General features: G+C 37.5%; 1 protein-coding gene across 1 annotated transcript in view; it reads left to right on the top strand.

The window, feature by feature from the left end:
- LOC106527895 (collagen alpha-1(XIV) chain) overlaps positions 1-11529 on the top strand; it is a gene marked incomplete in the record, with an annotated part of 186287 nt that overhangs the window by 133198 nt on the left and 41560 nt on the right. The window contains 4 exon segments of the mRNA XM_014022903.1: positions 1456-1542; positions 7031-7084; positions 9045-9140; positions 10635-10688. Coding sequence (XP_013878357.1) covers positions 1456-1542; positions 7031-7084; positions 9045-9140; positions 10635-10688 — 291 coding nt within the window.

Below are 11529 nucleotides of genomic sequence, written 5' to 3'. Positions count from 1 at the left end.
ATATATATATATACTGTATATTAGGGGTGCAATGATGCAGAAAATTCAAAACAAAACTGAGAACTGTCCTTGCCCTTCTTAACTTGTAATTTGTTGAAATTATTTATCAACATTTGTTTAACCTCAAAATTACAGTTTTTAAGTTAAACGTTGCTGAAACAATACGTTTGTCAGTGGATCTGCACTCGACAGTGCAGCCTAGGTGGAATAGTTGAACACAGATCAACTGAGCCTTCAACACAGCATCTTCAGAAGACAAGTTGATMAAATACATTTTAATAATCTGTATTGTTCAATTGTCCTATTGAACCTACTGCACCGTATTGAAACGATTCGGTACAGATGCATGTATTGTTGCACCCCTGACATTTATAGAAATGTGTCTTACTCAGTTCAATAGATATCAACCCCTTTGGAGGTTTACCTGTATCTTGTCATTTTTACCAAAAAATGCTTGAGAGTAAATGTGGGAGCATCTGCAGCGCAGAGGAGCTTGGAAAGGAGGACGGGGAAGTTGGGAACTTATTTGTAGCAGCAGAACGAGTTGGGAGATGGTTATCTAATTTTATTTATTACTTTGTTTTTTTTACATCCTATCTGTGAGACGTAAAATACATCTAAAGCGGATTTTTTTTTTTTTTTTACAAAGTGAGATTTCTCGACACAGCAGTAAATCTGCAAATTGGGGGAAGGTCCATATGATTTAAAGAGGGTCCATACAAGTTGACCTGTTGGCACAGATACAGCAAAGAATGACGGCCCTTTAGTGGCCCAGATGTGGTTTGCCAGTGGTGGTCCATGCATGGACCAGCACCACATAAACCAAACCAAAAGTGGTTAACAGTTGATCTGAAATTCCTTAAAAGCCTTTTGACATTTTTTTTTATTTTATGTAAGGTGTCATGCTAAAAGTAAAAACCAGAGGAAGTCGTCTGACACCCTGGTTTTCAAAAAAAACCTGTTTACATCTGGAAACATTTACATGATAAATGGTCTGAAATTAAATACCGCTTTATCAAGCCCAGTCAGATCCCAAAGTGCTTTACACCTACAGTCATTCACACATTCACACACTGATGGTGCTAAGCTACATTGTAGCCACAGCTGGCCTGGGGCCCACTGACAGAGGCGGGGCTTCCATGCACCGGCGCCACCGGACCCTCTGACCACCATCAGTAGGCAAGGTGGGTGAAGTGTCGTACCCAAGGACACAACGACTGAGACAGCTGGAACAGGGGATTGAACCGTCAACCCTCCAGTCACAGGACGACTCCCCTAACCACTTTGCCACAGCTGCAGAAACTGCATCGTTTTTGCCCACCAGTGCAACAAAAACTGTTAAAGTTTCTTAAAAATATTGATTCTGGTCTCGTGTTTATGCTGTAGTTTAATAATTTAACTGTAATCAGTCGTGTCAGCAGCCAAGGAAACAAAACAATCCTGTCCTGTTTTCAGAGAGTTGAAGAGCAGTGTCCTCCCATGCCTCACGCCTGTACCTGCTCCCAGGACAGCAAAGGACCTCCAGGACCCTCCGGACCCCCTGTAAGAACATGAAAATACCCTTTTATACCAAGATTTATTTGCACATGTGCTCAAAGTGCATCTAATGAACATTTAACTGTGTTCTTCTTTTAATGTTTCCAGATTCTTTTCACAAATTTCTAAACTCACAGTGCCACATAAACTCTAACTGCATTTTTATTTCCTCCTCATCTTTCCTTTATCTCATAATCTTTGTTTTGCACCTTTTGGTGCTGAGGAGACTTGGCGTGTGCATCAACAGACGTTTAGAATGAGAAACTAATTACGGGGAGCTACCATTTATCACAGCTGATTACGGGTCTCTGAACTTTTCTCCTTATCTGAGAGGTGGGATTTTCTGTGTTCATCTGTTGGGTTAAATCTACAGGTCAACCTTTTTGCTCATTTAACCTTCAATATCTGTTTCTTTAACAGAATCAGACATTACATTTACATACTCAGTCAAATAATGAAATGTATATTAAACTCACTTTTATTTATGGTTAGAAAAAAATTGGCAAATTACAGGTAAGATCATTTTTAATCAAGTCCATTACATCTGTTTTGTGAGTGCAGTCTTTAAAAGGTGGAAAATTTTCTACARTTCTTTACTGTTTTACTTCAGACTTTGAAATCCTAAAACATGAATTTAATAGATGGATGTTTGGACTTGTCCCGTTACATCTTTTGTCATTGATTTCATGAATGAAGCTAAATAATAACAATCATTTTTAGAGCTATTGCATCTGAACTTAAACTAGGAGGCAAACGAAAGGTAAAACAAATGATAAAAATCAATCTGATCATCAGATTAATCAAATCCTATTCAAAAGAAGACATCAGTTATAAATAGGTGTTAATTAATCAAACATTGTAATAATTTTTGTTTTTTATCTCTGCTACGAAGAATGGTTCCAGATAATAATCCCCAACGTTTTCTTCTTTACTTCCATGTTTACATTTTCAGTCAGATCAGACGTCTTTTTCCTGTCTCACAGCAGGAGGCCTCTCTCTGTTTCTGACTGTATTGATTCTCTGATCAGCGATGTCTGATTTGATCCAGACTCCGCTCAATACCGAATATCAGTCACCAATCAGCCTCAGAAAAACAAGACATGCTGAACCTGCCATCTGCCTTTGTTAAAACCGAACAGTGCCTGCGCTGTTTTAGATCCAAAATGGAAATTGGTCTCTGGCAGCAAATTGTTCTGTTAAATTGTAAGATCTRTGTTTTCTTTTCCTCTCATTATTGAGGGCTCGTGTCTGAATTCAACCATAATTGYTTTGATTGCATCTGCTGGAAGCTAGTTTTAGTTTTTTTTATTTTACCTTCACATGTAATTTGACAAAAATGTCAGATTTCAGACAGCAGTTTGACCGCGTTAAACTTTTTATAATGAGAAATATAAAATTATATAGATTTAAAAAATAAAAACTGGAGGTGAACTGCACAACAAGAAACAAAGCTTACTGTATAAAACGCAGTTCATCCACTATGGCTGATGTCTTGATTTTACATAAGCATGTCTCCTCTCTTATTCCTCACTGAGTAACCCTTCTGGCAGAAGACTTTAGTGACTACCTGGCTCCCTCCTGGTTCCCTAGAGAGCCTCGTATAAGCAAACACAGAGGGAGGATCTGTAACAAATGAGCCAATGATCAGCAGATGTGGGGTTGTTTGGTTCCTGGATAAACCTCAGGACCGGAGAATCAACCCAGAGTTTATAGCTGCTGACTCCTACTTTGAGTCAAAGGTACATTATTGTTATGTAAAGAACCCTCCTGACCCAAAATACAGGCCAGTTTGGGCCAAAATTATACGTGTTTGATGGTCTGGTCAGACTTTTGTGGTGCCTGGAGTGCACAGAGAAAACTAAAGGAGACCATCTAAAGTTGTGTTACTCTGTTTRTTCATGTATAATATAAAAAGTTTAACCCTGAAAATCATCAATAAAGTTGGAGGGTCATAGCTATTAGACAGGGGAGTAAATTTTGATTGATTCTTTTCTAAAGTATTACCACAATTAATGTAAATCTTCTCTTGTATAACATTGAAATATTGTGTCGCTCGGCTAAATTATCATAATTTGTTTCTCTGTCCTCTTGTTGTACCTTGGGCATAGCAAAGCATATAAACAACAACTAGTTGTTTTTTTCTTTCACACCAGAGTTGGAGCTGGGATTATTATTTTCTTGTTAACCAYGGCACAGAGMTGGAAAGAAGACATGGATGTCAGTTGCAGAATTGCATGCTCAATAGAACCAGAGCAGCTGCTCCTATCTGATTTAGTTAAAAACTCAAATGGCATAAAAACAAAGCCTAATTTAAAAATAATATGTCAGGTTTAATTTGGGCTTGGGCCTCTGATTATTTAATTAGTTGGGGTGGATTAGGCTCAGACACAAGGTCTATTGGCCCGAGTATTAGGCCTGATCTAAACTCTACTTTAGATATCTCTTTGAAAGATCTCAGTTTGATTTGATTTGATTTGATTTGATTTATTGATTTAACAGAAAAAGATYACTAAAAATCAAGMCTGACTCAGCATAATTGCTGTTTTACAGCAGSTTCCTGTTCTGCAGCACATAAAACACTCAGAAATACAGCATCACAATCACATCATTATACACCATAGACACAAAGACAAACAAGCATACCAAATTTCAGGAAGGCAGCATTTGCAAAATAGGACGTCTAAATATGAGCACAACAAAAAGTGTCCAGCAGATGGCAGACAAGATTCTTCTTAAAGGGCTGTAGTTTTGAAATGGRCTTTATGTTTTGAGGAATGTCATTCCATGCTTTAGTATAAACATAGAAGAAAGACCTCTGGCCGTAACAGTTTTTAAAAGTTGGTAATATCAGTTGTCCTTTTGTAACAGATCTAGTTGAATGACCACTTCCAGATATTGATTTGGGCAGCAATGCACAGAGAGTTCCATAATTGGCACCTTGGAAGATCTGAAAATATAAATTAATACCACTATACAAAACATAATTCTGAAAAGTCAAGGCATCAGACAATAAAAGAACTGTACAGTGATGAGTCCAACCAGTAAGTTTTTTTTATGAATTTTGTAGGCCCTGTTGTAGAGCCTAACTATGGTTTCTAAGATTTCATTTGTTGTAAGAGACCAAACAGGTAAACAGTACGACATGGTTGAGAGTATAATGGCATGAAGATAGATATTTGAAACAGAAGATGTCAGATTGGATCTAATTTTTGAATAAACGTATAATTTCTGTTTCAACTTAGTGGTTAAGACTTGTACATGATCACAGTTTGAAGAAATAAACAAATTCTGTCTTAACTGATGTGTTTGCTAGCCTTAGCAGAGCCAAGATCAGAGTGGATAGCTTCCATCTTAAATGGGTTCAAGCTTAAAAATGAAGCACCAGTTCATGAAAACATTTATTGTCAGTTTTAGTTCATGGTTATTTTGATAGAAATAGGTTGTTCYGGTCAGAAGTGCCCCAGGCTGCACCAGACATGCTGCAGTTTTCTTCTAAACATAGTGAATAATGTTGTGATGCTAGACTGACAGCTGTTTTTTAGAAAAACACTCAAACTGGTACAAACCTGGAATTTACTGGGTACCTTCAAGCACCAGGCTGTATTATGAAGGGACTTGTTAGCCTGTACTTTTATGGTTTTATGGTACTTCWATTAGAGCTCTCCAGGGGCCACATTTTACATCACTACTGGCTTGGAAGTGTGCCGAGGCAGTCAACCAACTGGGGAGAGTTAACAGTGTTACTATTAAATGGGTACCAGGACATRCTGGCATTWATGGTAACAAGAGAGCTGACTACCTTTTAAGAGCTGGTATTCAAGCCCACTTTAAAGAACCAGAGCCTGCTATAGGCATTTCAACAACAATCTYTGGCAGCACGACGGCTCAGTGATTAGYACCGACGACCCACAGCAAGAAGGTCCTGAGTTCAATCCATGGTKCGGACCTGGAATCTTTCTGTGTGGAKTTTGMATGTTCTCCTCGTGCTTGCRTGGGTTTTCTCCGGGTACTCCGGTTTCCTCCACAAAACATGTGCAACAGGTTGCCTTCAGGCCCAGGCCTCCCTTGAAAAAGAGATCTGAGATCTCAATGGGACTTGCCTGGTAAAATAATGGTAAATAAATAATCTGTAGGACTGCCCTACAGGCATGGATCAGACGTCAACACTCAATCCATTGGAGGGAGCTGAAGGATTGCAGACAGACACGAGAACTGATAAATGGCCCAAATCCTTGGTTTGGAAAAGCCCTTCTTACCTTAACAAGGAAAACTTTAAGTACACTAGTTGGAGTCCTAACTGGGCACAACTTGCTCAACCRCCATAAAATGGTGATGGGACTCCATGAAAATGGTCTGAGCGATGCCTGTGGCATTGAATTAGAGACCTCTTTGCACTACTTGGGCCAATGCTCGGCCCTGAGTAGTCAAAGGGAAAGAATTCTTGGAGAACCTTTTATGGATCCTGAGAAGCTCAGAACACTGAGTGTCCTTCTTCCGAGGGACGCAAATCTTTGATTAAAAGCTCAGTGTCTCTTTTGGGGAGAATAATGGGCCYACTTATGAGGCTTCCGCTCACATGGGTTTTACACATCCCCATATACAGTACCATAAAACCATAGCCTGTATTTACAGGCTACGTACCCTGCATGTACACACCAGTATGTACTCACTACATACTGCACTGTATATGTTTTCATATCAAGGTTTATAAAATAGCATTTCATACATGTYAACCCCTTCGGATGTYTACATGTATCTTGAGCCTCAGAAATMCGYAATTTTCCCCAAARMTCTGCAGTACTCTCACCAGATAMAAGGGTGTGGGTTGTAGTGGGATGTTGGTCATGGAGAGAGGACGTGAGGGTGGAGTTAACAGTGTCTGCAGCTGCAGAGGAACAGGAAGGAAAGACAAGGAGGTGGAAAACGCATTTTCTTACAGCCCGTCGGTTCTGAGACTTAAATAAACATGAAGCAAAGTTTCAAAAAAATCAGAGATTGTCTCTATACATCTGTATTCATGCAAAATATGGGAAAATGTGTGTAATTTATGGACATTCTGTACAACTAATGAGAAGTGTGTTACGAATTAAATTCATTAAAATTATTATTGTTACACCTTCACACGTATAGCATTCACCTAAATGTCTATTAAATTTCAAAGATTGAAACTGTTTTGAAAAAGCAACAGTTCACTTTGGTCTTGGCCTCTCTCACACTAGCCATTGGCTCATCACTCTAGTCAGAACTAAACATTTTTTTAAACTAAGTTTGTTCCTATCTACAGCAGGTATGATATTAATTGTTCATAACTTTTTCACAAAACTCAATTTTAAAATATGTCAGTTATTACTTTAAAACCAGATTATAGTACAAATCAATTAAGAGTTATTTACATTCCAAATATGTAAAAGGTGCTGGGTTATATTTGAATTATTTAGAAACATTTAAAAAAAACTAAATTTCTAATATAATGTGTGTTTGATCATTTTTCTAGGGTGGACCAGGAATAAGAGGACCCMGAGGAGACAGAGGGGAGTCAGGAGTGATGGTTTGTGATATGTTTTAATTCATTTAACACATTTAGTTTCTGCAAAAAATAAGCTAAATAAGTCTCAAACTGTTCACTATGCTGTGGTTTGAACCGAGTTACCAAGGTGAAACCACCCYAGGAGCAGACCTAATCAGGAGTTAAGACCAGGCAAACTGTGTGAGGCTCAATGGAGGAAGAAATGTTGGCTCAGCTGTCACTGCATTCTGGAGTCGCTACCATTATTTTTAGGATTTTAAATTAAATTATTGTTTTTTTTTTTTTTACTCTTTGAGACAAACCTCAACCAGAGATTTATGACTAAACATTGTAAAGTTCAATCCAACAGAAGGCAAAGAATTCAGGATAATCCTAATGAAAAAGATAGGAAACCCTAAAGACATGATAGTTTTCTGCTTGTAATCTGCATTTCCCTTTATAATCAAGAACAGAACAGTTCTCAGCATTTGGGTATACTWATAGTTTGATGCAATAAGGTAAAAATGCAACAACACCCCTAAAAAAGCACAAGTTTTTTTCTCGTACTTATGTAACATAGCTTTTTTACTCTTACCAACTTTATTGGTAAGAGTTTAAAAAAGCATTTATTAGAGAATCATCAAAAAAAATACTGAGTCATCTTGTTTTAATTCAAGGGATATCACCATCATAATGACATTTCCTATTTTGCGTAACATAAAACGCTTCGAGCCTTGTATTTTTTTCCTTCATTTTCATGAACGTCATAATTTTTCATTGTTTTTGAAAATAGGAAACACATGAACTCAATCTTTAGGGCTAAACAGTGAAACAATAAACAGTCAGTGACTGTTCTGGCTAGCTGCTTCCACTGAACTTGTGGTTTGCAGAACTGTTTTTTTTTTTATTTCTGGATCCTGTTGCAGGAACTCTGTCTACACTTTATACACTTTAATAAAAATGAGCTGCTAACGGGAGTTAAACCTCACTGCAGATGGATAAAGTTCCCAAATGCATTTCCTGATTATATCTTGTTGTCGAGGCAGCCGGTGGTATAAAGACTCCAGGTGTGCAGGGAAGAATTYGGAGGTTAAAATTAAAAGAAAATTACGTTGACTGAGTTCACCTCTCATCAGTAAATACATTAAATAAGCACACTTTGTTTAAATTGTATGGATGACATTGTAAATAAGAAGCTATTCTTAATGTTTTGTCTGGTAAAATAAAGGTTAAATAAAAATAATAAAGTATATATAGTACAAACAAATATTGCTTATATCACATGACGTATTCTTTTCCTTGTTCTCTACATTTTTTTGTTTGTTTGTCTGCTGCCATAGAAGGTGACTCACTGTCTCTCTCTGCATGTGTTTCTGTCTGTTAGCAAAATATCTTATGAACCACTGGACAGATTTTAATCAAACTCAAAATAATTATTAGACAAACAGCTGGGGGTGYAGTCACACCAGCCTCAAAAATGTCTAAAACTCAGTCAGTTTTACAGAAATTGTGCTAAATTTTTGGTGTAAACGTAGCTGAGTGACATCCCCAACAATTTCACACACACTAATACAAACACAAGATCTTTAAAACTTTAAAACCTTCCTTTTGTTAAATTTGGACAAATTATGGGCTAATGTTGAAAGAATGCAACAATAATGTTAAATGATGATCTTAAACCTTCGTACTTTGTATACATAGTTAATCTCAGTCACAATAATAGCTCAACACCCCTCGTCTGCCAAATAACAACTCAAAATGACTTTTTTTTAAACTGATATATATTTTTACATTGTTTCAGTTCAACAATCTGACAAATAATAATCTGTTTTAGAGAATAAAATAATCTGCCAAAGCTAATTTCAATTAAAAATATTCTTTTTACTCGTTTACCAATAAAAATATATTTGAGTTTATCGATGTATAAATTTTATTTAGTAAAATTTCTATTTTCTAAATGAAAAATCCATGTTTTAAGTTTCACACTGTTTGGTCTTCACAGGGACCTCAAGGGCCTATGGGAGAAGCTGGCCCACCTGGACCTTCAGGACCGCCTGGTCCTCAGGGACCCAATGGACTCTCCATTCAGGGACCCCCAGTAAGACTGTTTTATATTTCTGGACTAAAAACAGAAAAATGTTTCATTCAAAGCAAAGAACTCAGATCCTAATAATAAAAAAAACTGATCTTCTGATGTGAATGAGTAAAATCAAGCACCTCGCCCCAAAACACATTCACAGCTGTTTCAGGCACTCAGGTTGATGTTCAGCTCTTACACCTGCTGTCGTTCTTAAAAATACTGTAGTTCTTTTGGTATTTGATATGTAATGCTGCTGGATGCCTGAATAACTGCAGAGCACAGCTGAAACATAGGCAGACACAGTTTGAACACTGTTTACACTAATTATATTTCAATGAACCAGAAGTAGGCTTGAATATATCTGGACCACAATGTGTTGCAGAACACTGACACTAGCCTGTATATTGCCTTCCTACGCAATTCTGCTTGACTCTAATCTCCCTTCTCTGCTCCGTCTGGGCTTTCTCCCATTGACGTGGATTTCTCCAGTTGAATTTCAACCGGGCCAATCAGCAAACAGGGGGAGGAGTTTGGAACGATGACGTTGATTTTCTGCRCTGTTTCAGTCTGCCTGTAGTTCAATAATGGCAGCGGAGAAAGTGAATGAGTCTGGTGTTGACAAGGCTTCCAAATTACATAAAATTCAACTCTCAAAGCCTGCAGTTCATTTACAGCCATCTTGTATGGCTCTGTACTTTAGCAGGGGATGGTGTAATTTCCGGTTAGCCTCTTAGCTTAGMTTCCTTCACGGTGACGCTGGTGCACACTACACACATCACATTTAAACTTCTTATTCAACCACAATTATATTCACTCTATCTAGGAGGCACAATTTATATGGATAGTATTTATTTTTTACAATAAGCAGCTGGGAGGAAAACAAGCAAAAATGAAAGTAAAATAACGACTTTCTGCTTCTTGCCTTTTTTAAAAATGTGAGGAGTAGAAAGTACAGATAATTGTGTGAAATAAGAAGTAGAAGTAAAAAGTAGGCTGAAAAACAATTACTCAAGTAAAGTACAGATACCCAAAAATTCTACTTAAGAACAGTAACAAAGTATTTGTACTTAGTTACTTTACAACTCTGGCAAAGCGTAGAGCAATGGGCTGGGTTTTACCAGGCTACTGACACTGAACATTAGTAACAAGGTCAATAAAGATGTTTACTTTGGTTTACAACAGATAAAGACTAGGAGTTTTTCAAAGCTCTTCCAGGTCTTGGCTGATGTTAATTAAATTGTGGTAGAAACACTAAAATTGCTCTGTTTGCCATATTGTTTCTTGAAGATCTGACAACATGACAATCTATCCAACAAGGCAGTGCAAAATGAGAAAAGCTGAGATGTTCCTCAAACAGGTTTTCAGACATTTGTTCACTTTTGTTTGAAATGGACCCTGCTGAGGCGGTTGTGGGGACTTGTGGAGGTCCAGCAGGCCTGAAGTTTTGGCTTCGATAGCGTCTGGTGAAACTATGAGTGTTTTACAGATCCAGTGACATTGTTTGTTTTTCAGGGCACCCGTGGGGAGAAAGGAGAGAGAGGAGAAATCGGATCAGCGGGACCAATGGTACGTACCACACACCCAGAAGGTCAGATTATTAGCAGGGATTGGTGTAATCTGTAAACAGATCTTTCATCCACAGCAGTCATAACACGACACCTTTCCTGACGAGTCTGATGAGTTCAGGTTTGGGTTTTAGTCAGACTCTGGTTCTAGGAGACAATTCATGTTAAATGGTGAATAAAAGAATAAGTAAAAGTAATTTCTCCTGTAAACTCACCACTTCTGTTTGCTGAAGGATTTGCACCATATCTGTGTAAAGAGACAAGTCGTCTGCTGGTTAGAACAAACTCAGCTGATCTGATATTATTTTGAAATATTATTATGCAAATAATATAAACCTTAATTATCAGAGGGACTCACAAAAATGAGACGTCTTTACTCAAGAAAAACAATCGTTCTAACGGAGACTAACATTGATTTTATCATCTGTTCAAAGTATTTTTATTCATACCCATGTTCTGTCAGGATCACCAGAACGTTCCATCTTCTAGAGCCACAAAATAAAAATTAAACAAAGGCACTTCAAAAAAAAAAAGAAAAAAGAAGAACTGATTATTGTAGAGGAGTGTTGACACACACATGCACCAGGACATGGACGCAGAGCTGTTTAATGAAGTCGCTGAGATGTGAATAATTATTAACAGCATCTTCATTATTGAGCAGTGAACCAATAAAAGTAATACTGGATTAATTTTCTGCTGTTGTCCAAAGGAGCCCTTCATGTCAGTGAAGACAGAATCAATGGATGCGCGACGGTGTGGCTTCTGAATAAATGAAAATGATTTAACACAGTTGTTTATACTTTTAGCAGCTCTTTTTATTCCACAACTGACCTGCTAAAAAT

The sequence above is a fragment of the Austrofundulus limnaeus genome, unplaced genomic scaffold (genome assembly GCF_001266775.1).
Source record: "Austrofundulus limnaeus strain Quisiro unplaced genomic scaffold, Austrofundulus_limnaeus-1.0 Scaffold348, whole genome shotgun sequence".
In the NCBI taxonomy this organism is placed as follows: Eukaryota; Metazoa; Chordata; class Actinopteri; order Cyprinodontiformes; family Rivulidae; genus Austrofundulus; species Austrofundulus limnaeus.
The sequence above is the reverse complement of the archived record's forward strand: the minus strand, read 5'-3'. Positions and strand labels throughout refer to the sequence as shown.